The sequence below is a fragment of the Vulpes vulpes genome, unplaced genomic scaffold (genome assembly GCF_048418805.1).
Source record: "Vulpes vulpes isolate BD-2025 unplaced genomic scaffold, VulVul3 Bu000000635, whole genome shotgun sequence".
NCBI classification, from domain to species: domain Eukaryota; kingdom Metazoa; phylum Chordata; class Mammalia; order Carnivora; family Canidae; genus Vulpes; species Vulpes vulpes.
The window spans coordinates 475,845-501,728 of NW_027325670.1; the positions used below are offsets into that span (position 1 = coordinate 475,845).

Below are 25,884 nucleotides of genomic sequence, written 5' to 3' on the forward strand. Positions count from 1 at the left end.
TCCATCAAACCAAACTCTGTATCTCTTGATAACAGTAGGCAATATCTGAGTTCCTCTATGTATCCCAAACACTTGGCAGATTTTGGTGACATTCCTGTGATACTAGGGTCCTCCTAGTCCTTTAGGCCTATGTTGCTCCGGGCATGAATGGCTTTAAAATATCTTCATTATTTCTGAACACGTTTTTGTCATCTTTGTACCTTGGTATCTCAACCTACTGAGTCTACTGAGTTCGCTGACTTTACTATGATGTTAACTTCATAGGAGCTGAGCTGAATGACCAACTCTTGGGCAGCCAACTTTTGGCTTGCAGCCTCTCCTATAACACTCTGTTTGGTGAGGCAACCTCGGATCTAATAGTGAAGCCTGATGGGCCCTATGACTTCTACCAGCACCCCAATGTCCCAGAAGCAAGGCATTGTCAACCTGTGCTTCAGTGTTTCTCAGAGGCTGTTAGTCAGCTACTGCAGGATTGGCCAGAACACCCAGCTCTCGAACAGGTAGGGCAGCTGGTGGGAAGGGAACACTGAGGATATGATCTCTGCCGTCTCTAAGGGCATTCATGTATACATTTCAGTGTATAAACAAAGATTCACAGAACCCCACTTCAGTGGGACACTACTCACTGCAGGATGGACATACCAGTTTGTATAGCTATTGTATAAATGATGTTTCAAATTCCACTAATTTTATTTGTTGATCAGGTTTGCTGTCCACATGTTAAAATACTGCTATATTGCTCTGTTTATTCAGATACCTATGTATATTAGCAAAGGCCTGGCTTTTTCACTATCAGCAGTTTTAACAGAGACTTTACTCTGTAGTCTTCAGCCAATTTTTTTAATAACTCTTACAACAGAGAGTGGTTAAGAGAGATTATCTGGGGGCACCTGCTGGTCAGTCAGAAGAGCTTGTGACTCTTGATCTCTAGGTCGTGAGTTCAAGCCCCATGTTGGCTGTAGGGATTACTAAAAAAACAAATCTAAAAAGTAATGATCTTCTCAAACTCCATGTTTTTTCTAGAGTAATACAACAGATAAAGTGTTTCTCTTAGATCCACAATTCTAGAAGTTTCCTCCATGGCTGTAGCAGGTGCAAAGCAGGGACCTTGCATAAAAATTTCATTAGGCCTCTCTTCAGTACTTTGGGTGATTGATATACCCACAGAGATGCCTAGATCTTTTTTCTTCTTTTAATGCAGCTGCTGGTTGTAATGGATAGGATTCGTAGTTTCCCACTTTCCAGTCCCATCTCAAAGTTCCTGAATGGCTTAGAGATCCTTCTCGCAAAGGCACAGGTAAGATAATTCTCTTTCCCTCTCTCATTTTAGTTAGTAGTCAATTGAAAAAAGATTATCTTGTAGTAAAGTTATTGTTAGAGGACAGAAGTTATATTTTTGGCTTGGAGAGAGGGATAAGCTTCCCTGGTTTTTCTGGCATGGGGTCAGATTATTACAAGTAAAACAGTTGCCTTGTGGGGCACGTGAGGGACTTGCCTCCCCTATTCTCAAGGATAGGATGCCATATCCATTGGTACCGGGACCTCCCTCTGCCAGGGCTTCCAGGTAGGCTTCCAAACTAGCTGAGTGCCTGGACATGTCCCCCTCCATCCTCTCACAGCTCTTGAAGTATCTGGTGCTTCCCTGATTATCAAACTAGGGCTCTGCACTTTGGAGCAGTCACATGTCTGACAATAGGAATTCAGACTCAGCTCCCCAAATCCTTTGCTGTTTGCCTATACTTGGCTCTTCTGGAGTTCTGTCAGGTAACCAGAAACAACTTGAAGCTTGATACACTAGATGTAAACTCATTGCTATTGGTAAATTGCCATAAAAGTTATTTAGGGGTCTGGTGGTCTTTACTCAAAGACAAAAAAAGTCTAAGATATTCCAGAGGGTGGGAGATGATTAAGAAATTGAATAATGGCCATAGTAAATTTTATCTTTGCTTTTATTAGGATTGGGAGGAGAATGCAAGTCGAGCTGTCTCTCTGAGGAAGCATCTCGATTTAGTCAGTCAGATGATCATTCGTTGGCGTAAACTGGAACTGAAGTAAGTGATAATCTGTCACTTCCCTTCCCCTCCCAAACTAATGCTGTAGAGACACTTGTCTTTTGATAATTTGTTGATGTAGTAAGACTGAGAATGTACTTTTCGGTTATTAATCACAGAATTAAATGCAGGGCATTAAAATGGTCTCAGTAGAGACCAGACAGCAGCATACATTTCCAAGGCAGCAAACTAGGTGGCTTCTCCACCTCCACCTTAGGAGGAGAGACTAGGGAACGTTTAGCTTCTGCTTCAGTGGTTTCAGATCTTTCAAATGGGTTTCCTTAAACGTCTCTTTGACCTCTTCTCTCACATTTCAGCTGCTGGTCTATGAGTTTGGATAATACTATGAAGCGCCATACTGAGAAATCCACTAAACACTGGTTCTCTATCTATCAGATGCTTGAGAAGCACATGCAGGAACAAACAGAGGAACAGGAAGGTAACACCTGTCCATAAATTCCCTGCATATTTAAAAGTTTCAGGCTAATTGGAGAGTGCTGCAAAGTGTAGGATTTGCTTGTTTGCCTTGTTTCCTGGCACCACTGCTTTTACATGGAATTCATCATTTGACTTGATAGTATTCCTGAGAGTTTTAAGTGACTTTGTTCAAATTGTAGAGAGCTGGTTGTTAGATAAGGTTTCCTTATTCTCTGTATCCAAGAGACAAGTCACAATGAAGATTTCTCTCCTTAGGTACTAGTTGATGTCCTTTAGTTAAAAGTATTTCATTTCATGCTTAAAAAAACATCTTATATTCAGTTTCATAATTTGCTGTGACTGCATTTATCACATATCCTGCCTGCAGCTGTTTTTATATCAGCTTAGAATTTATCTCTAGTCCTTTGCTTCAAAGTTTTGCTTTGAAACATTAAGTGGTCTGTACTTGCCTGCCATCCTTCAGTGTGTCCCATAGTAGATTAGATGCATGTTATAAATCCAGAATGATAGTTGCAAGTACATATGTTTTCCACTTTGAATCTCTAAAGATGACAAACAGATGACCCTGATGTTGCTGGTCAGCACATTACAAGCATTTATTGAAGGATCCTCACTGGGAGAATTCCACGTACGACTTCAGATGTTACTGGTTTTCCATTGTCATGTCTTGTTGATGCCTCAAGTTGAAGGAAAGGGTAAGGAGGGTGTGTGTGTGTGTGTGTGTTTCTTTTACACTACGCTATTTACATGGTTAGGCTTTGAATTCTCCATGAGATAGGTATCTTGTTGCATACCAAGTTTTATTTATTTATTTACAAAGATTTTATTTATTTATTTGAGAGAGTGAGAGCATGCATGAGTGGAAGAGGGGCAGAGAGAGAATCTCAAGCAGACTCCACACTGAGTGTGGGGCCTCATGTGTGGCTCTATCCCACAACCCATGAAATCATGACCTGACGGAAACCAAGAGTCAGATGCTTAACTGAGCCACCTGTATGGCATCTCTGCATACCAGCCACGGTATGGCATCTCTGCATACCAGGTTTTAAATAAGATCCTTTTGGGGAAGCCTGGGTGGCTCAGCAGTTTAGCGCCACCTTCAGCCCAGGGCCTGATCCTGGACACCCAGGATCAAGTTCTGCATCGAGCTCCCTGCATGGAGCCTGCTTCTCCCTTTGCCTGTGTCTTTGCCTCTCTATCTCTCTGTCTCTCTCATGAATAAATAAATAAAATCTTTAAAGATAAATAAGATACTTTTAGTCATCTTTTACTTTGAAGTGATTCACATTAGATACAGAGAATAACATTAAAGTACAAACTGGTTATAGATGAAGCCCTGACTAGTGGACTCTGCCAGAGATTAATTGCCAAATTCAGATCTTGGGAACCAGTGTGTTGAGGCTACAGATCTTTTTTTTTTTTTTTTTTTTTTGAGGCTACAGATCTTTCTGTCTAGACAGTGTAGATGTCCTGCTAAGCTTTTGCTTGATCGAGGGCATAATTAGATTCTTTGATCTAGTGAGAGCTCTGCTACATGTCAAGTAACTGCACATAAAACACTGTTAATTACTGTCCCTGACCACACCTATTTGGATGAAACAAAACCACGACTATAGGTTGTATGTGAATGAGCAGCCAGGGTGAACCTTTTAATTCACCATCTTTTAAGATGGGCTCAGTTTCTGCTTACTTTATGTTGAGATTCCAAGAAAGGGTTTGAAATTGTGTTCAGTGGAACATCTGATTCACCATCTTTAAGAACAAAAGTGCAAAAAATTCAGTACAAGCTGAAATTTAAAAATGGGCTGGTGTTGACAGTGTGCCTGCTTCTCTGAGAACAGCTAGACTCAGGCTCCCCAATGAGCTATTAAATAATCTACCTGTGGAATGTTGTGCTATAATCTCATGGTCTTAAAAGTAATGAGGAAGGAGCATCACTGAAAGTTGGAGCCCATAGGTGTGGCAAGTAGCATATGCAGCAAGTGTGTGGTGTTTTTGTTTCCTTTTCATTTCTTCCAGATTCACTTTGCAGTGTTCTGTGGAATCTGTACCATTATTACAAGCAATTCTTTGACCGGGTCCAAGCCAAAATTATGGAACTTCGTTCTCCCCTTGAGAAAGAACTTAAAGTAAGATTAGCAATTGTCATGATCATTCTTGGGAGAATAAAATCAGTAAATTCTTTTTGGTTCTGTTCTTTTATCTATTTAACTGTGAGGCCGGGGGGCTCTCGGGAGTGGAAGAGAGCATTGCAACTGCCAAGTAGGATGGCAAGGTTTACATTTTGTGGCGTTGGCTCCATTACTGACCTGTCCAGGGGTTTGAGAGGTTAGTGGAGTCAAAGGCTCCTCAAGAGGATTGCCACATACTTCTTTTAGTGCTCCCTCACCTGCTCTTGCCCAGGCTGATTATCCACCTCAGAGGAGTGTTATTTAGTGTTGAGTGCTATCAGGATGCCTTGGGGAAAGGAGGGCCCTGTCTTTTGAGAACTCTGTGGTTATGGAACCAACCGTGGCACAAACAGCACATATCAGGTGACCTGTTGATTGTGGCAGCACTCTTTTCATTGCTTTGTGACAAATAGGTGGTTCCTTTTTTGGACTTGTTTACTGGTACATAGTCTGGTATTTGGGATGGAGTGGGCTCTGGTCTTTGGCAAACAGATGATTTAGAAAGGAACAGAATAACACCAGCTTGATAACCCATTCCTTGATCTTCATTTATCTTTCAGGAATTTGTTAAAATATCCAAGTGGAATGATGTCAGCTTCTGGTCCATTAAACAGTCTGTGGAAAAGACACACAGGTAATTCATTTTTTAAAAATTGGAGGGTGACGGGGTGCTTTGGTGGCCCAGTTGGTTAAATGTCCAACTCCTGATCTCAGCTCAGGTCTTGATTTCAGGGTCATGAGCTCAAGCCCTGCGTTGGGCTCCATGCTGGGTGTGGAGCCTATTAAAAAAAAATGGGGGGAACCAAAGCTCAGAACTTTTGTATGCTAGATAGCAAGACTACATTGTTAATGTGGCCTGACGTAGTGTTGCCTTGAACTTATTATGAAGCACTAGATTGTTTTGGTGTGGCTTTTCAACAGCACCGTAACACCCAAAGCAAAATCTGTGTGCAAAAGGAATTGGTGTGCCTTGAGACAAAGCAGGTTAAGCACTGTAGAAGGGTTGAGTCTTTTGTCACCTACTAGCTGTTTTAGCTTGAGTGAAGTGATCCCACCATTCCTGACTTTAGGTTTTTCTTCTAGAAAAGGGAGATGACAATACCTGCCTTACTTTTCCTTAAAAACAAACAGGATGATTATGAATATCTAAGGAGTTCATGTATACAGTACGTATAGGTTATTAAGTTATGTATGTATGCGTTTTGCCACTTTTACATTTCCTCACTTTCCACCCATTTTTCCCTCCTCATCTGTCATTACCTGGGGCCAGGACCCTCTTTAAGTTCATGAAGAAATTTGAAGCTGTCCTGAGTGAACCCTGCCGGTCATCGTTGGTGGAGAGTCACAAGGAGGAGCAGCCTGACTTTTTGTCACAGCCAGCAGCCACTAGTGAGGCATCCTCCATTCAGAGTCTGAACAAGGCACTGAGGGAGACCCTGTTGGCCCGGCCGGCAGCTGCACAGGTATATCTCTAAGACAGTGTTTGCTTATTCCTGCCTAGTCAGGGGAGATGTGTGCTTTCTCTGTAGGGGGTGTTCCTAGAACTAGGCAAGGGAATGCCTTTGAAATATTGCTCTTTGGACAAGTACAGCATTTGTATGTCTGCCTGACACTGCTGCATGGTAATGCAGAAAGCATTGATCCTGGTACTGAAAGTTTAATGGTCACCTATGAGAAGTAAGTATTGTGCTCACCTGTGAAGATTTCATCTACCTGTGACAGAAGACTCGAAGCATCAGTTGAGGAGTACGCCACTGAAGCTGCCGCACAGGGAGTGACTGTATGCAGTGTACTCTGTTGATTTTAGTGGTTGCTGATGACCATGATATAAATTCTCTTATTGTGGCCAGTTTCAAGCACCAGCAGTTAAGAGTTGGCTTGTAAAATTCCAGAAAATATAATAGTCCTGGAGAGCTTGGGTGAGCAGATCTGTTATAGGATGTATGTTCTCACATCATATCCTTAGATGTAAAGAGCTCTGGGATCAAGGAGCACACCTCAAGAGAGTAATAGCTTTTGCTTTCTTACTATATTTCCCATCTTGGGTCCATAGAGTAAGCAGTGAAGGTCCTCAAGCTATTTTTGGTATTTTCGCAGTACAGAAAGCATAATAGAAATTGAGCATATAGCCATGATATGGCTCTACAAATGATATGGGTGCCAAGTTTACTTTCTTTTGATTATATTCATCAACTCACTGATTTCTGTCCTGATGACCAAAAATTTTTATTTGCTCTTGATGACAACATAGGAGTTTCAGGGATTCTAAAGGAAAAACAAAAACAAAAAACAAAAACAAAAAAAGAAAATAGACCCTTGTGGGTGAAAGCTTTCCCCTTTATTGGATGTCTGGGTTCCTGATAATTGAACTGTCAGGAAGTGGAGGGTGGGGAGAGATGGTTAGAAGTAGGATTTGTGTGGCTGAGAAATGCACTGCAGCACAGTACCATAAAGATGGCAGTGTTACTACATTCAGAGATGAGGACTGGAGCCTTCTTATGGTTAGCACAGGTAGCATTGGCTTGGGGTACAAGAGCTCCTTCTACAGTGATCTCATGTAGAGCAGCAGGAGGGGTTTCTGAATATCCAGGACACATGCCTTTTTCATTTTGATGATGCTTTTTGTGAGACTTCAGAGATGGGGAGGAGAGAGTTTAATATTTGCTGAGCCAGGTATGTTTGGAGGGGTGTAGCATTTAAATTTAGCACATGTGCAAGTTAGTGCTATTACTGTTGTTCTTGGCAGTGAGACTAACTTGTGCTTTGTCTCACAGGCTGTGATTCCAGAACAGTGTCAGGGTGCTCCTTTTCCTTCAGAGGGAGAGCTGCTGCGTCGCCTGCCAAAGCTCATGAAACGAATGAGGAAGATGTGCCTGACATTCCTGAAGGAAAGCCGTCTGCCTCACCTAGTGGAGAGCCTCGATCACTTCACTGGTGGGTACCAGCAGCCAGGGCAGAGGGTGGGGTTTGCTCTCTGTTTTCCCCAGTCCCCAAAGAGGGTGGAAATTTGTTATGTATGCCCTTTTTTGATCTCTTGAATAGTGTTGAGTAGTTCATTGAATTAAACAAGTGGGCTAAAAACTAACAGACCCCAGATGCAGGAGCCATAATTTTCATCTTGTCTTCCTTTAATGTAAACTAATGCTATGTTATGCCATTTTCTACAATAGCCTTGTCTATATCAGCTCTCTTTGGTTGGAGAGATGGATTTCCCAGAGTCTGTAAGCTATCCCTACCTCTTAAACTGTTGTCTCTCTGTGGATGAATCTTCTTTCCTTTAAGTTTTCTTGTTTTCTCCACTGTGGAGAAATGGAGCAATTTCATCTCCCTGGTTGTCCTCACATAGGGAAGTTGAGAGTCAAGATTTGCTTTGTAGTATAACAGCAATGACTGAGGAACAGATTTTAGAACTTAATAGATTGAGGTCTTGGCTACCTTTCACCATTATCCTTCTCCCCTTTCATCCCTAGTGAGTGTAGTGTCAGTAGTGTCAGGTCCTTTAGTGAGGCTACAGTCTGATCTCAGGGAGCTCTTTATCTTTAAAACTTGTTAGAAGAATAGCCTAATAATCTCCATTCTCAAGATAACCTTCCCTACCCTAAGCCTGATGACCAGGATCAACAGAAGGTTCCATGTGGATCCTCTGGAAAGGGCCCCCACTCTGTGACATAATTCTCTAACACTCCTGCAGTGTCTGTATGCAGTACATTTGCTGACTACTGGAAGGCTAGATGGCCCGTGTTAAGTTTGTTAGGGCTACCTTAACAAAGGTGATTTAAGAGAAATTAATTTTCACTCAGTTTTGAGGTTAAACATACAAAAACAAAGTACTAGCAGGTTTGGTTTCTTCTGAGGCCTCTCTTCTGACCCACCCAGGCTGACCCCTCCTAGTCCATTCTTTAAGTAAATGGACTTTAGAAAGTGATGAGACCTCTCTGAGCCTCTCCAAGCAGCTAGAAATCAATGCTTCTGGAGTTGTACGGTATAAAGGAACATCTACCAGGAACTAGGTATAGGATAGGAGCTCAGTATGTATCATATTTATGGGAAATTTATCTCAGATGACTTAAATTCTTATAAATTGCTGCGCATAGTGCTAAACAAGTGCTTTCTGCCCGATCGAATATAAATCCCTAGATTAAAAAAAAAAAAAAAAACAACTACTTTTATTTGGGTTGTTTGTTGAGATAAAATCCATGATTTTTTATTTTCTATTTCCATGCATCTTGATTCCTTTAGTTTAGAATTTACAAAGTGCTAGGGACTATGCTAGTTGTCAGAGCCTTAAATATGAACGTCATCTGGTTCTTATTTTCCATAACGTACTGAATCTTGAGTATTGGTTTTAACACATGACTAAGCCCTTGTGATTTCAGTATTGCCTCATTATCTCCTCAGGTGAAGTGATTTCCTCTGTAGGTGAACTGCAGAGCTTAAAGGTGGAGCCCTCTGCAGAGAAGGAGAAGCAACGATCAGAAGCCAAGCACATTCTTCTGCGGAAGCAGCGAGCTTTAGCAGACCTCTTTCAACACCTTGCAAAAACTGGTAAGATTATTGCTTGAAACCTGATGGAGAATGATGGTCAGCTATTAGCAGGGGAAACAACGTGAGTGATTTAGGGGAAATTTCTAGAGACGGTTGATGGTGGGAAACAGAAGGTATGTAGGCAAGATTTTGAAATGCCATTCTGAGAGTACAGTCATACATATGAAATTCCTCTGATGAACCATTTGTGATTTCCAAATATTTTCACAGTTTTGTAATGAAGTTTCTCAAAAACCATGCTTTATTTTCATCACCACATGTTGTATGGCACCCACCCTTTCAACATAACTTAGAAAGCAACATTTCTCAAACTTTAGTGCATGTACAAATGACTTGAGGAATCTCGTTAAGTGTAGTAGTTCTGTTTCAGGTGCAGGGCAGGGCCTGAGAGCCTGTTTTTTTTAAGAAGCTACTGGGTTGTGCTGTTCCAAGGACTTTATTTTGAGTAGCAATGATGGTGGGATGGGATGAGGCATGGCACATTCATTCTCTTCTGAGTTTCTTAAACACATGATATTTATTTCCCAGGTTTGTCATATCGCAAAGGTCTTGCCTGGGCCCGTTCAAAAAACCCTCAAGAGATGCTTTATCTTCACCCATTAGATGTCCGGAGCGCGTTGTCTATAGTCAGCACTCAGGAAGCTGATTCTAGGTTTGTTTTTTAAATTATAAACGGAGCAAGTTATTTAAGCCTCCATGTCCTTATTTGCCAAAATGGGTACAGAATATCTCTCTCCTAGTGTTGGTGTACAGATAACATTTAGAAAAGTCCCTGGCTTAGGATCTGGCTTGTGGTAAGCATTCGTTCAATAAGAGTTCATTCTTTTTCCTTTTCCTTTTCCTTTTCCTTTTCCTTTTTCTTTTCCTTTTCTTCTTTCTTTTCCTTTTCTTCCTTTCTCCCTCCTTCCCTCCCTGCCTCCATCTAACACCCAACATGGGGTTTGAACTCTTGATCCTGAGATCAAGAGTTGTATGCTCTATTGATGGAGCCAGCTAGTACCCCCCCCCCACACACACACACTTTTTTAAAAGTATCTTTTCCTTTCCTCCTTGTATTCACCTCTCCCATTATATTTTTGGTCCTTTGATTTTCCTAAGGTCTCTTCACTTGATTTCAATTCACAGGTGAAAATCCATGAGAGAATGGCCACATTTGTAGCTGTTCCCTGTACATAGGTTCTTTATAATTTCTAATATATTCTTGAATTTGAGAACCTTTTGAGACAGAACTGTGTTCATAACTATGGCAGAGATGGTTGTAAATGATGATTTGCTCACCTCGGTATGCATACATTTGTATTTTGTTTGCCAATGGTCCTCTCAATGCTTTAAATTTTAATTCAACACAACATTGTAAAAAATAGAAATTATTTTTTAAGTCTTTTTAAGCAATCTCTACACCCAACGAGGGGCTCAAACTCATAACCTTGAGATCAAGAGTTACATGTTCTTCTACTTGAGCCAGGCAGTCACCCCAAAAGTAGAAATTTTACATAAATATTCTGGATTTCAGTTTTTCAGGAAGATTTGGCCAAGTGGGTTCACTTTCCCATGTACTCAAAAGTTAAAACTGTAGCTCCCTCCTTTTGACAGCACATATGCTCTTCAGATCATTGTGGTCTTCAACAATACCTTTTGCGTATTCCACATTGAAGTCAGTTGTCATTGACATGTATCATTTTGTGCTTGGCTGTCCTTAATCATTTATATTATCTGCTTGGCCCCTATAGCATCAGAATTTATGACCCTTAGCTTCCACTCCTAAGATAGTTACAAAGTTTTCATTAAGGAAACTATATTGTCATCATAATTTATTTCCCTACTATCCTTCCAGTGCTGAATATATAACACATTTTTCACATAAAGGGCTGACAAGTACCTGACTGAATGAGACCGCACAGAAATAAATTTATTCACACACTTGACTTTGAGTTGTGATTAAACAGTCTCAATCTCTGAGTCTTCAGGATCTGCGCTGGGAAATAGTGGTTTTATTTAAGTAAATCATGTTGATTTCTTTTCTAGACTGCTTACAGAAATCTCATCTTCATGGGATGGATGCCAGAAATACTTCTTTCGCTCTCTTGCACGACACGCCAGACTTAGTGCAGCCTTAGCAGCTCCTGTCAAGGTAGGTGACAGAACCCCAGAGATTTTGCAGAAACCCAAAAAAAGCTCCTGTTGTTCCCCTAGGGTAGCATTCTCAAGTCTTGTTAAGTGATCAGAGTACATTACCGAAACTGACTGAGTTTTTTGTAGAACATCATTAAACTTAATATAAATCAGATTTGGCCAATTTTGTGTTTAATCATGGAGCATTTTATCATAAATTCTGTTACTTACATTTGCCAGCAAGACCCAATGCATAAGAAAAGTTAAGTCAAAAAAGCTTCAAGTGAGAATGCCATCTTCAGGTATTTTTTTCTCTTTGTGAATTGAGAAAAGACTACTAATTTTGATGTTAAGTCTAGTTCCTATTCATGGAACATCTGGACGCATAATTTGAAAAGCACTGCTCAAAAAGATGAATGCGTTGCTTCTAGACTGCAGTCTATATCCAAAGCTTATCTACGCAAGGGGCACTTTCCCCAGAGAGGATTAGATGAACCGGCTCTCTGATGACACCTGCATAGGTGGTGGTGTTTGCCAGCGGCAACCTTGGCATGCTTCCTTCTCCCCCTGTCAGGAGTTGGGCATGAGCAACGTTGAGCGGTGCAAAGGGTTCTCGGCACATTTGATGAAGATGCTTATTCGACAGCGGCGCTCCCTGACCACGCTGACTGAGCAGTGGATCCTCCTCAGGTATTTGCTAACTAGTTAGTAGGATTTGTGGCATGAATTAGGAAGAATTGTTCGAGTCCGCTCTCATGTGAAATGAAATTTGAGGCTCAGAGATGTAGGTGGCGGTTCTCTTGGCTCTGTCCCTTGCTCTTGGTGATCTGCTTCTGCTCTGTGGTTCTGGTACCACCTCTTGGGAGAATGGGCCCTGGAGGAGGAGCTCCGGGCTAAAGTACACCCAGGTCTGGATTGAGGGGGTTTGTGGTTGACAGTCTATCTGGCTGTGTGACAGGATTGTGTTTATGGTATTGGAGTATCTGTCTCTGAACACAGATCAGATTTGTGATTGTTTCCATTCATTAGGCTTTTTGGATCACAGAGTTGCAATTTACTGAGCCATACACAGATGCTTCTCATTGGAAATAGATATTTAAAAGATGAGGACAGTTAGGAAGGCTGTCATCCATTTGTTGAGTGGATTGTTGGCTGAAAGGTAGTATTTCCAGACTATATACACACTTTGGCTACAGCTGTTTTCTTCTTTACTCATAAGGGTTTATCTAACAAAGTATACTACAATTACTTGGATTTTCTTTTTTTTAAATAATGGTTGAGATCACTGCAGTGGTGTGACTATGTTGGGTGTGATAAGCTGTAAGGGAATAGATAAGCAGTGAGTTTTGATACTTGTGAAAGACTGAAGAGCCTCCTTTCAGTCTTCAGAAGGATGTGTTTAATTAAGTGTATTAAAAGGCATTTAACAGACTTCTTATCTGTGGGGGATCCTGTCTTCTTGATTATGTGAAAAAGCCCATACTTTGTTTAGAAATAAATGAATTTCCTGTTTAAAACAACATGGTGACACAGTTTAAGGTGCCATGTGTTTTCCCTGTTGGTTTCTCGGCACAGGAACCTCCTTGGCTGTGTGCAGGAGATTCATAGCAGGCTGACTGGCCCATTGGTGTACCCAGTGGCCTTCCCTCCTCAGGATGGTGTGCAGCAGTGGACAGAAAGGCTGCAGCACCTAGCCATGCAGAGCCAGATCCTGCTGGAGCAGCTCTCCTGGCTCCTCCAGTGCTGCCCCAGTGCAGGGCCAACTCCAGGCCGAGGTGATGCCCAAGCACAGGGTCAGCCTTCTGCTGCCTACCCAGAAGGACCAGACCTCAGTGAGGGACGGTTTTCCAGAGCAGTACAGGACCTCGTCCCATCAGAACTGAGTTATCCATCCCCAGTACCTCGAAATCAGCTGCCCTCTGGTTGCTTGATGCGTAAACAGGACCAAGTTTGGCAACAGTCAACTGCAAGATTAACAGAGATGCTGAAAACTATTAAAACAGTAAAAGCTGATGTGGACAAAATCAGGCAGCTGTCCTGTGAGACTCTCTTTCATTCTTGGTGAGTGTGCCTATGTCTTTACTGTCTCTCTCTATGCCCGGGTACTTGATCAAGGTTTAGTAATGAGAGCAAGTGATGAAAGGGATTTTGCTTTAATTCTGTTTTTCTGTGGACTTTCATGGTGCTTTGTGGCATATATTTCACTATTAATCTTGAAATGGAGTGAATTTTCCCCTGCTTAAATTTTAGTGGTTGGAGGGAGGTGTGTGTGTGTGTGTGTGTGTGTGTGTGTGTGTGTGTATGTGTGTGTGTGTACGGTAGCCCCTTCCTCTCAACGTTGTGGCATTTCTCTTGTTGCAGGAAAGATTTTGAAGTTTGCTCTTCTGGGCTGAGTTGCCTATCCCAGATGTCAGTTCATTTGCAAGGCCTAGAGTCCTTGTTCATTATTCCAGGGATGGAGGTTGAGCAAACAGATCAACAAATGGCATTAGTTGAGAGCCTGGAATATTTAAGAGGAGAAATCAATAAAGCCACAGATGACTTTACTACCTGGAAGACACATCTACTTGCTTTAGGCAGCCAAGGCGGTAAGGACTGTCCTTCAACAAGGGAGTCAGAGCCCAGGGTAGGAGTGATGTCTTACAGATTTAAGTCCAGCCTATCCTAAAAACACATTATGTTTTGTTCCGGACATATCTATCCAGGTTTCTAAGACAGACAGGTATGGTTGGAACTCACAGCTTTTAACTATTGCTGCCTCTTTTCTTTGAGTACCTTGCCTCTGAATTGATGATATCACTTTGTAGCACATATGTAGGGAGGTGGCACAGGCTCACTCGCTGTTACAAACCATTCTCTCTTACACTGGAAAGTTGAGGGCTGATAACTAAGTTGGTGTTTATATGCACCATCACAACTATCTTCATATTTTTGGCATTCTTCCAGGAAAGCGTTCAATAAAAGATGGTAAACTCTTGTAGGTTTTATCTAGATAAGGAATAAGTCTCATTCACCTTTGTTTCAGCAATTTGACACGGTGGCTCACCCATAGTAGGTACTTGATAGGTAGCTGTTTGTAAAAAGTAACAAGTGAGAATTGTTAATTATTTCCAGAGACATTGAAGCAAATGATTGGGGTTTTTTTGTTTTGCACCATGTTACTTACTAGGAAACCAAATGTTGGAGGAAGGGTTTGTGGAAGATTTTTCAGAGCAAGTGGAAACTGCCATCAGGGCCATCCTTTGTGCCATCCAGAATTTAGCAGAAAGAAACAGTAAAAAGACAGAGGAGAACGCTGACCAAACAAGACCACAAGAAGAGGATGGTATGTCTGAAATCAGGCAAAAACGATTTTTATATTTTATTTAATTTTTAAATATATTTTTGTGGCTAAATATTTAAGGACAGATGTTAGGAATGATGACTGGATGAATGGAGATGAAAAGAGTATTTTGTATTATTCATCATGTCTTCCTTTTCTGTGAATGAAAGAGGCAGCAGGCTTTGAAAGATTGCAATCAGGACATCTAACAAAACTCTTAGAGGATGACTTACGGGCTGATGTGAGCGCTCTGCATGTTCAGAAAATAATTTCCGCTGTCTCTGAGCTGTTGGAGAGGCTGAAATCATATGGCGAGGATGGCATAGCATCAAAGCACACGGTAATATAGACTTCTTGCTATCTAGAGTGGGCTGAGCAAAGGCAGAGTGGGTCTCACTTTGCTCCATGTGGTTGGTCCCAAAGCAGGCCTTTGTGGCAAAAAAAAAAAAAAAAAAATCACTAAGTTTGATTTCTTTATGCATGTAAACATCACTGACAAACTTTGTAATTCTTAGGGCTTGCTAGCTAAGGGTTATAGTTGTAAGATGCACAGACGCAAAAAATGCCAGCAATCCAGAGTTCTCTATTTTCTTGGGATTCTTTCATACTCCACCACATACTCCTGGGTATTTGATCTTAATGTGGATGCTGCTGCTGTCGTCTAAGGCTGAATGGCCACACTCTGCAAATACCTTTCCCTTCACAACAAACCAGCAGAGGGGGAAGTTGCTGTGTCCATAAAAGTCCAGAGAAGCAACTTTTTTTTTTTTAATTTTTACTTATTTATGATAGTCACAGAGAGAGAGAGAGAAGCAGAGACACAGGCGGAGGGAGAAGCAGGCGCCATGCACCGGAAGCCTGATGTGGGATTCGATCCCGGGTCTCCAGGATCGCGCCCTGGGCCCAAGGCAGGCGCCAACCCGCTGCGCCACCCAGGGATCCCAGAGAAGCAATTTATTTTGTAGGATATCATAAGTCTCTAGTATTGCTTCCAGTGCTAACTTTGATTCCAAATAGAATTTGTATGTAAACGTCTTATTTAAAAGCAAAAACGAAAAACCTTGTTAACTAAGTGAAACTAAGTGACAGAATTTAAAATGTACTTTCGTGAGGGTTTGTGTCAACAAGGAGGAAATATCAGTGAGCATAAGGGTGTGTGTGTATAAGAGAAAATATACATAAAACTTACTATTAGTGGCATTTAGTAGGTTCAGTGTTGTGCAATTATTGTTGCTGTCTAGTTATAGAACATTATTATTACCCCAGAGAAAACCTGGTACTGGTTACTAGTGTGAACAGGCCTTGTGGTCTTTTGCCCACAGTTCTTCAGCCAGTCCTGCTGCGTGTTGGTGCGTCTGGTGCCCATGCTCTCCAGATACTCAGACCTCGTCCTCTTCTTCCTGACTGTGTCTCTGGCAACTCACCGTAGCACTGCAAAGCTGCTCTCTGTGCTTGCCCAGGTCTTTACAGAGTTGGCCCAGGAGGTAAGGACTGTCCATGATCCTCCATACCCATTAGTGCTTGGGTTCCCAAGCTGGTTTTTTTGAACCTTCACAAATAGGTGATTTGCTCTCCCTGTGGATTTCTCAGGGCTTTATCCAGCACCCTTTTGCTAAGCCTGTTTCCATTAAGGTCTTGGAACCTGCAGGTCCCCCTCTGATGAATTCCCTAGACTCCAGGGGCTGTCGTGAGCCTCAGTCTCCTCATTTGTAAAGTGAGATCTGCCTACATTCCTTACCATTTTTGTGAGAACTACATTTAATTGAATATATACTTTGTTTTGTTTTTATTTCTTTAGTATTCTAAGATTTTCTCCAAATCCAGGTACAATACAGGTGAGAATCACTTGAGAAAGATAGGAATTTACAGACTGAAGATTGGGTCTAGCCTTCTTATAAATAGTCAAGAGTTCTTAGTTCTGAGTATCTGGAATACTAGAAAGGGTTTAAAAATGGGAGGCAAGCCCATGCAGCAAGCATATCTAGAGGATAGATATTTGTATTTGTTTAATAATAAATGAGTTAGTCCGATTTGCTCCCTCTCTTCAATGGGCACTGAGCCAATCTCACATCCCATCACTTTTTTTTGTTTGTTTGTTTGTTTTTGTTTTTTTCCCCATCACTCTTTGGAAGATAGACTACATGCAAAAGACAGTAGCAGGACAGTGTATAGTGAGGGTGCCCTGAGATTTGAGTTAGCTGTGTTAGTCCACTTGTGCTGTTGCTCTGATCTGACAGGTTCTAGAGTGAATTTGGCCTGTGCTTCGGGTGGGGTTTGGGGGTCTGATATAAGCAAAAGTGTTGGGAGTCCTTTGGCTGTTCTAGAGGTAGCTACTGTAGTGATGCTCCTGCAGAAGGACATCTGAGTCTTCTCCTGTATGGTTGTATTCTGTCTATATCTAAACCTATTTTAAAATAATGTAGCGCAATGGGAAAATTAGTTAAGTTAACCAAAACATATTTTTCAATCAATATTCCAGGAATACATGTCCTAAAAGTGATTTTGCCTTTCCTTTAAGTTTTTATGTATCCACATTGTATTCATATCCTTTCTGAATAGTCCTGAGGGAAACAAAGTAGGTTAGACTCAGTGCTAAGATCTAGGTCATAATTCTAACAATCCATGGAAAGCTTTTGGTGACACAATTGGCAACTGGTTTGGGGCTCTTGATTCTGTGTTAGTTGGCAGCTGATTTCTTAGTACTTTTCCATCCTAAGATTGACAAATAACTTGATAGCTTGTCTGATAAAATTTGTGATTGAGAACTACTCTTTTCTTATACTTGTTTTTCTGTTCATTTTTGTCCCATATGCTAGTAGTTGATTTTCCTTTCCAAGATTATTTTCCAACACTAAACACTGTTTTGTTAACACTTCATGAGTCTTTTCTTTGTCTGACCTTGTTCTTGACTCTAGAACCCATGGCATGCCAGATGCCTTGGTAGAAAACGTGGCACATACATTAAGAGTGACAGTTCTACCTCAAGAGTTGAGGGGGAGGCATGTTTCTTTTATATTAAAATTAACATTTTACTTGAGCATCACACCAAATTTTCTTCAATTTTTGAAGTAAAAATGAAATTTCCCACTGTGTCATCTGCTTCAAGTTGCTGTACCTCCAGGGTTATAGGTCTTCTTGCCCTCCTCTCTTCTCTGACTTACTAATTTCTCTTTTTTCTTTTTCTTTTTCTTTTTCTTTTCTTTCTTTTTTTTTTTTCTTTTCTTTTCTTTTTTTTTTTTTCTTTTCTTTTTTTTTTTTTTTTTTTTTAAGATTTTATTTATTTATTCATGAGAGAGAGAGAGAGGCAGAGACACAGGCAGAGGGAGAAGCAGGCTCCATGCAGTGAGCCTGACATGAGACTCGATCCCAGTTATCCAGGATCACGCCCTGAGCTGAAGGTGGTGCTAAACTGCTGAGCCACCCAGGCTGCTCTCTGGCTTTACTAATTTGAGAAGTAAATAAAGAAGAATGAATTATCCCTTTGGGATTTAGACACTTGAGAGGTTCTACTCTTGCTGAGTGACTTGGTCCTAAAATGTTGTCCTAGTATAATTGATTCAGATTTTTGTCTTGCCAGTTAAGATTACTACATATCAGAAAGACCTCTACAAAGTCAAAAGCTTATATGTTAAATCTAATGTCCAGCTTTGAACAGCATAATAACTGTTATCACCAAGGAAGAAGGAAATGCCATGTCTACTGTATGAATTTCCATCAGATTGAAAATCCTGAGAGAAAAGGTCAAAAATTATTTTTCTTTTATTGCTTTTGTACCTAATTATTCACTCTTGTTTTTAAGGGATTTTGCCTGCCTAAAGAATTCATGGAAGATTCAGCAGGAGAAGGAGCAACTGAATTCCATGACTATGAGGGAGGTGGAATTGGGGAAGGCGAGGGCATGAAAGATGTGAGTGACCAGATAGAAAATGAAGAACAGGTATGTTATCGCATGCCCGAAATATACATACAGTTTTCAGAAACTCACTCCCTTTTTATTTTCTTCTCAATATTAAGTTTTATACATGAATGTTTTTTACTAGGTTAATGATTTTCAAACTCTGGTTTGTGGAGCCCTAAGAATACTAAAGTTTTAGAGAGTGGAGATAAATAAAAAGCCAAAAAACTACAGAAGGGATCTTTGTAGCTCAGTCATTAGTTATAGCTATAATTTGACAAGGAAGTAATCTAAAATTTTTTATTTTAAATGGAGAGATCTTGATATTCTAGAGTATTTTTGGTAGTGACTCATTTAAGGATAAAAAAACTTGGCTATTTTAAGTAAGGTGCATTAAATAATAATACCAGTGTTTATTATTAACAGATTCTATTGTATATCTTTAAGACCTGTTGAAAAATCTTAATTTATATACTGTTTTAGTTGGAATCAAGAATGTTTTTGAAATAGGTGTTTTGGGCTAAGATTCCTGTGTTGCTTTTTTTAAATGCCTGTCTTATTTGGGAGTGATTTTTTTTTTTTTTTTTTTAAAGCATACTATTATTAGTCATACAGATTTACCAACTGTGACTTGAAGAAATAATGGAATTTTTTTTAAGCTCCTATATTCTAAATCTAAAGCAGACCACACATTTTTATTTATTTTTAATAGCTACAACCATAGCTTAAAGAAGCAAATCAATTCAAACTTATCCTTTGAAAACTGGAAAGAAAAACAAAAAGAGTTAAGCTAGTGTTGATGGTAGAGCTCTGTTTAATACACATACGTTTTTTTATTTGGCTTTTCTGTATTTCTCAAATTTAACTTCTTTGCCAACGTTACTTTTTTCATGGAAAAAAAATTAAAGCAAAAAAAAAAAATCACAAACTTAATAGAAAAGTGCAATCCTGTGCAAAAAAACATGAAGTGGGATAAAAGCTATCAAAACAATTTGGCAATATTTCATAAATTTTAATTGTATGTATTCTTTGACCTAGGAATTCCGTGTTTTCTGAGAGAAATGTTAATATTAAAGATAAATAGGTATATGAAGGAGGTTTTTTTGTACAAGGATGTTCCCTATAACATTATAATGGTGAAGATTGTGAAAAAAATTCCAAATACTTACCAGGAGGGAATTGTTTAAATTATACACCATCAAAAAAAAATTATGACACCATCCATGCAGAACAGTGCTTTAAGCTAATTAGACAGAATGAGATAGATTTCCATCTTGATACATATAAATCTATCTACAAGATATTTTTTAAATTAGAAAAACCGGGTTCCTGGCTGGCTCAGTCAATAGAGCATGCAACGCTTGATCTCGGGGTCATGAGCTTGAGACTCATGTTGAATATAGAGATTACTTAAAAATAAAAAATTTTTTAAAAAAGAAATGAAAAACAGATTGCAAAGCAGTTAGTAAAGCAGTGATCCCTTTTTGTTTATAAAGATGTGGGGGGTGTGTACTGATACAGATCACCTAGGTGTATTCTTGGATAAAAAGATGTACCAGAATGTCAGTGATACTGATTTCTTTGAGATTTTTGCAGGATGGTGGTTCCATGGGAAACTTACTCTTTCTGTTTTGCTTACAGTTCTTTTAATGGGATTTTATTGTGTTTGTTTTTTAAAAATTTTTTTTTTAATTTTTTATTTATTTATGATAGTCACAGAGAGAGAGAGAGAGAGAGAGAGAGAGAGAGAGAGAGGCAGAGACACAGGCGGAGGGAGAAGCAGGCTCCATGCACCGGGAGCCCGACGTGGGATTCGATCCCGGGTCTCCAGGATCGCGCCCTGGGCCAAAGGCAGGCGCCAAACCGCTGCGCCACCCAGGGATCCCGTGTTTGTATTTTTAAAAAGCATTTTAAAATCCAACCATAGTTTGAAAAAAATAAAATTCAACCATAATAAGAGAACAATCATGAATCTTCTGCCACAAATAACACCTAGAGTATACAGGAATACATATAGTTTAAGGAAAAGTGAACAAAAATTATATTCAGTTACTATCTGAGACCAAAGTGATAAAAATATTAAAGATGTGGACATTATAATAGGATTGAATTTTTTATCCTTCTTATTCTTAAGAAGTTATTATTTTTTTTAAGAATGCGTATTCTTTGCGTTCTTTAAGAATGCATATGTCTGGAATTGCCTTTTTTTTTTTTTTTAACAATTCACAAGAAGAAAACTTCAACAAAATTCTATATTCTCTAATCCCAATGCAATAAAACTAGAAATTACAGACCTACTAAAGCAAACCAGAAATTATTGTGTGTGGTTATATCCCCGTTGGTTCTCTTATTTTTCCTCTCCCTAGAGATAACTTAATATCATTAATGGTGGCTTATATATTTATGTTCTATTTAGAGCTGAATAAACAACAGCAAAGTGACGGCATTTATGCTTTCTATAATGCTTTTTTTTATATAGGCAGAAGATACATTTCAGAAAGGTCAAGAAAAGGATAAAGAGGATCCTAACTCAAAATCAGACATTAAGGGCGAGGATAATGCCATTGAGATGTCAGAAGACTTTGATGGGAAAATGCATGGTGGGGAACTTGAAGAACAAGGTTTGTGGTTGTTACTTCATTCTTGTTTTTAAAAAATAGTTTATCTAGGAAATTACATGTTCTCAATAAGGAGCCTATTATAATTTTTTGGAACAAGTTTATTACTCTGCATAACTGAAAATGAAAACATTAGCATATGTATATTTCTTCACTGTCTTGACTGAGGCAGAAGTCTATAGTCAGTTTTGGAGATTCATCTCTGTAAACTCAAGACATTGGTATTTTGGCTGCCTCCTGTGCTAGACATAGTGACTTCCCCTTCAGGGAAGCCTGAAAGAACAAGAAGAGATACCCCTAACAGAGCTTGACTCTCAGCTCAAAAGTAAATTGGTCAGGGTAGTTTCTTTAAACAACTTAAAAAAAAAAAAAAAAGTAGTAGGCATTTGTTATAGATGATTTGGAACGAGAGTGCAGGAGTGAATAGGTAGCCCTTAGACTTACCACTCAAACCACTTAATAAATTTTTATTCCTTTCCATTTATTGTGTGTGTATATGTATACACACAGAGACCATAAATAGTTCTGTAGATGGCTTTTTTTTTTTTTCCTTTTATAGGGAGAGAGCTGGGGGAATGGGCAAAGAGAGAGGGAGAGAGAATCTTAAGCAGGCTCCATGTCCAGCGTGGAGCCTGATGTGAGCCTTGATCCCACAACCCTGAGATCATGACCTGAGCCAGAAACCAGGAGTTAGATGTTTAACCGTATGAGCCACCCAGGGTCCTTTATAGTCAGTTTGCTTTTTTCATTTAACATATGAGCATTCCCCTATCATTATAAATTATTTGAGAATGTGATTTCTTAATAGCACATTATCACTTGTCACAGGTTTGTACCATAATTCAGCAATTGCCCTAAATTTCTGACCATAGCGTAATTTGAGATATCATGTCTTATTGTAAGTGAAGGTATTGCAGAAATGAGAGTTGACCTTAAAGTAGAAAAGTATACACTTGCCTAAGAAACATAAGAATATAACCTTTAGGGGCACCCAGGTGGCTCAGTGGTTGAGCATCTGCCTTTGGCTCTGTCGTGATCCAGGGATCCTGGGATCGAGTCCTGCATCAGGCTCCCAATAGGGAGCTTCTCCCTCTACCTTTGTCGCTGCCTCTCTCTGTGTCTCTTGTGAATAAATACATTTAAAAAAAAATTTTTTTTTTAAAGAATATAACCTTTATCACAGTGGACCTTGAGCAAAAACAATGGTAAGAAAATTCTATTGAATTAGACACACGATTTTAGATGTTGGATAAAATAGAAGTGTATATATAATGTGTTAGAAATGGGGAGGAACCTTGGAAGTCATATAGTTTAAATCTTTCATTTCACAGACAAGAAACCACAACCCAGTGAAGTTGCTGAGTCTCATAATGAATATTCCCCCTAGCACCAGAAGTAGACACACTGACAGCTATTCTACCACCTTCTGTTTGTTAATATCACATATTATGGACTTCTTTTTTCCTTCAAATAGTTTGCAAAACACAGTAGGACTACTTCAGTAGGCATCTGCCTGTACAAAGTCCTGTAAATGCAAGCAATAAATCTCAGATGGGGCACTTGCCAGGTAGTGTATCCATCCCTGTTCTGCACACATGGACCAGTTTGGGGATTTACCTTAGCTCAGTGTCTTCCCTTTCAGAAGAGGATGATGGGAAATCAGATAGTGATGGTGGAGACCTAGATAAACAGATGGGCGATCTGAATGGTGAGGAAGCTGATAAACTAGATGAGCGGCTTTGGGGTGATGATGATGAGGAAGAAGAGGAGGAGGAAGAAGACAGTAAAACTGAAGAAACAGGGCCAGGAATGGATGAGGTAATTAAAAGATTCCCCCTATCCTATAGTCCCCAGGTTGAGAGGAGACATTGTTCCCACCCGTTACCATTTTCTGTTATTTACTGCTCTTCTCTGTCATTGTTTTTCTTCTTTCTTTCATCCCTCTTGTTCTTCTTCTTTTTTGCCTCTTCTTGATTGTATTCCAAGCCAGAAGAATGGCCTAACCTGGGCCATGTATTATGGAAGAGCCAAGTTAAGACTCAATGCAAGTGTTCTGATTCGGCTGTTGGCCACTGAACTTCTCCACCTCCCTGCTTGGGAAAAGTCAGGCTGGATGGGACTCTGCAGCAGCACAGTGTGGCCCATCCCACTGTTCACACCTCTGCTATTACTGCTGCCATCTGGGCTAAAGCCAGACTATTCTTTCTAGGTTGTAAATGACACCCTGTCATCTGGATATTTCCATGGGATTGGCCCAACAGGCAGAAATTGTACATGCCTAAGAACTAATTTAGATAGAATCAACCTACATGAAAGCAGTTTCTTAGATTGAGAGTAATGATTTTGTGATTTTGTGCCTTTTCTTCCTCTGACATTTAGGAAGATTGTGGACTTGTTGCCAAAGATGACAACTTAGATGCTGGGAAATCAAACAAAGATAAAAACCAAGATAAGGAGGAAAAGGAAGAAGAAGTTGCTGATGATGGACAAGGCCAGGACAAAATTAATGAACAAATAGATGAGGTGATGAGGTTATGAAATGGATCTACCCCTGATTCAAGGCCAGGGCTGTTGTACTGCAGAGCTCCTGGGGAAGTCTTAAGATATTTTCATCCTGTTCATCAGTTGTTTTCCCATTGCCTCATAAAACGTGTAACAAAGTCTCTCAACACCTCATAAAATATCTATTGGTTACTAATGAGGTAGTCTTCATGCTGTTTGGGCTCATGCTGGAGTTTGAAAGCTAAATTCTGTGATTCTTTTCTATATATCTCCTCGTAAACCTTAGTTTCTTTCTTGAAATTAAGCAACACAGTACCTCTTATCAGTGGAGAACGTGCATAGAAAGTGAAGTTTGAAATTTGAAATTTCTAGAAGCATTTGTAAAATTCTGAAGTATGGGGGAAATTTTAGAGAAGAGACTTTGTATTCTGTTAGCATAGCTGCTTAAAGATAATTATATGCAAATACTACTTTTTAAAAAGTTTGTAATTTATTTTTTCCTGTTCTCTCCATTGTCCAAAGAGGGAATATGATGAAAATGAGGTGGATCCTTACCATGGCAATCAGGAGAAGCTGCCAGAACCTGAGGCCTTGGACCTTCCAGATGACTTGAACCTAGACAGTGAAGACAAGAACGGTGGTGAGGACACAGACCATGAAGAAGGAGGTATGTCTTTCAAAACCTAAAGAGACCAGTTGGAATTCACTAAAAATGTACAATAACCAATTTCTTCATGCCATATCATGGGCAGGTCAAAAATCTTGTCCAGTCATCTCAATTCCTCTTTGAGAAAATTGTTTGCTTTTTCTCTGTAGTGTTTCTCTCACCTGAGTTAGACTTAAAGCTTAAGCTGAGTACAGTGAAAGTAAACTAGCAGGTTTTTTGTCATTAATGTCCTCTCCTGTCCTATGTTTTAGCATTGCAGTAGCTGTGTGGTCCTTCATCACACAAAGCTTCATTTCCTCACAGCCATCTCGATGCCCCATCTCATGGATTGATGTAAACACTGAAATCTGAGTATATGAGGCCTCTAGTGGAGCCTTAGGTACAGCTTTTTTAGGGAAATGATTGTTTCAGTTATTGGTGGCTGTGCATCTGTTACATGTTTAATTTGAAATATGAAGTCATTGTTACAGGGAATGAAACTGAATAATCAAGAGAAGTCACAGGGCACTTGACAGTAATCTGCCTGTCATCCGCTGTTCAGTTTGAGTGAGTTCCCTAGGGAGAGCTGATACTGTATTGTTTGGAAAATGCCCCTATAATAGAAAGAAAGTCCCCAGTCATGGTGGGTAATCAGACAGATAGAAGCTAGCCTCACTGTGCTTCATAACAAATCTGTTACATATATAGAAAAGTTATTAAACTTTTTAAAACCCCATATTGGAAAAAATTAGTAAGTTATAAAAGAATAAATAAGAGGTAACGTTTATGTAAAAGTTTAATACTATATATTAATGGGTGCATCAAATATAGGAAAACACAAAAAGGAAGAAAACACAGCAGCTTCAGGTTATGGTGACCTTTGAGGAAGTAGGAAGGGCAAAGGCATCCAGAATCCATATAGTTGTACCCAGAACCATTTATTTCTTAAAAACAAGTGACAGAAGTTTGATACAAATACAGCACAGTGTTCACATCTATTAAATCTAGGTGGTTTTTAATTTTATTTTTTAATTTTTTTTAAAAGATTTTGTTTATTTATTATTCATGAGAGACACACAGAGAGAGAAAGAGGCAGAGACACAGGCAGGTTCCATGCAGGGAGCCTGACCTGGGACTCAATCCCAGGTCTCCAGGATCACGCCCTGGGCTGAAGGCGGCACTAAACCGCTGAGCCACCCAGGCTGCCCAGGTTTTTAATTTTAAAATGCGTTTTCCATGCTTGAAGTATTTAATAATTAAAAAAATGAATTTGTGAACTGTTACTTAACCAGAATCATTTGATTGAAAATTTGATAACAGGCTTTCCTCATCCTAAGAACAAGTCTTCACTCTCTGAATCTCTCTATAGCTTACTCCCCACCCACCCATCCCCCATTTTTGTATAGTTTTATTAAGAAACCTAAAGGAAATTTCCCAGCATCTCAAGGTGAGGCTTGTTACATTTAAACTCTGACTTTTGGGGCACATGAGCAGCTCAGTCAGTTAAGTGTGCGACTCTTGATCTCAGCTCAGGTATTGATATCAGGGTCCTAAATTCAGCCCCACATTGGGCTCTATGCAAGG

At 39.8% G+C, this 25,884-nt stretch overlaps 2 protein-coding genes across 8 annotated transcripts in view; one reads left to right on the forward strand and one right to left on the reverse strand.

Moving 5' to 3' along the window:
• Positions 1 to 25,884, forward strand: part of LOC140596454 (midasin-like) — a 168,044-nt gene that overhangs the window by 124,940 nt on the left and 17,220 nt on the right. For all 4 annotated transcript variants that reach the window (XM_072745087.1, XM_072745085.1, XM_072745086.1 and 1 more), the window contains 23 exons: positions 265 to 500; positions 1,202 to 1,297; positions 1,957 to 2,051; positions 2,369 to 2,490; positions 3,038 to 3,184; positions 4,509 to 4,618; positions 5,221 to 5,294; positions 5,931 to 6,123; positions 7,435 to 7,594; positions 9,059 to 9,205; positions 9,734 to 9,857; positions 11,231 to 11,336; positions 11,892 to 12,007; positions 12,893 to 13,378; positions 13,679 to 13,905; positions 14,487 to 14,642; positions 14,810 to 14,979; positions 15,962 to 16,123; positions 18,439 to 18,576; positions 21,014 to 21,155; positions 22,795 to 22,970; positions 23,532 to 23,675; positions 24,177 to 24,321. In XM_072745087.1, coding sequence (XP_072601188.1) covers positions 265 to 500; positions 1,202 to 1,297; positions 1,957 to 2,051; positions 2,369 to 2,490; positions 3,038 to 3,184; positions 4,509 to 4,618; positions 5,221 to 5,294; positions 5,931 to 6,123; positions 7,435 to 7,594; positions 9,059 to 9,205; positions 9,734 to 9,857; positions 11,231 to 11,336; positions 11,892 to 12,007; positions 12,893 to 13,378; positions 13,679 to 13,905; positions 14,487 to 14,642; positions 14,810 to 14,979; positions 15,962 to 16,123; positions 18,439 to 18,576; positions 21,014 to 21,155; positions 22,795 to 22,970; positions 23,532 to 23,675; positions 24,177 to 24,321 — 3,672 coding nt within the window. The remainder of the gene's footprint in view (positions 1 to 264; positions 501 to 1,201; positions 1,298 to 1,956; positions 2,052 to 2,368; positions 2,491 to 3,037; positions 3,185 to 4,508; positions 4,619 to 5,220; positions 5,295 to 5,930; positions 6,124 to 7,434; positions 7,595 to 9,058; positions 9,206 to 9,733; positions 9,858 to 11,230; positions 11,337 to 11,891; positions 12,008 to 12,892; positions 13,379 to 13,678; positions 13,906 to 14,486; positions 14,643 to 14,809; positions 14,980 to 15,961; positions 16,124 to 18,438; positions 18,577 to 21,013; positions 21,156 to 22,794; positions 22,971 to 23,531; positions 23,676 to 24,176; positions 24,322 to 25,884) is intronic.
• Positions 14,994 to 25,884, reverse strand: part of LOC140596456 (ATM interactor-like) — a 117,944-nt gene continuing 107,053 nt past the window's right edge. For 3 of the 4 annotated variants that reach the window (XR_011998425.1, XM_072745096.1, XM_072745098.1), the window contains one exon: positions 24,210 to 24,269. The gene's annotated coding sequence lies outside the window, so the exon portion shown is untranslated. Of the gene's footprint in view, positions 15,068 to 24,209; positions 24,270 to 25,884 lie in introns of those variants that run through there. The other variant, XR_011998426.1, reaches the window with a different exon arrangement.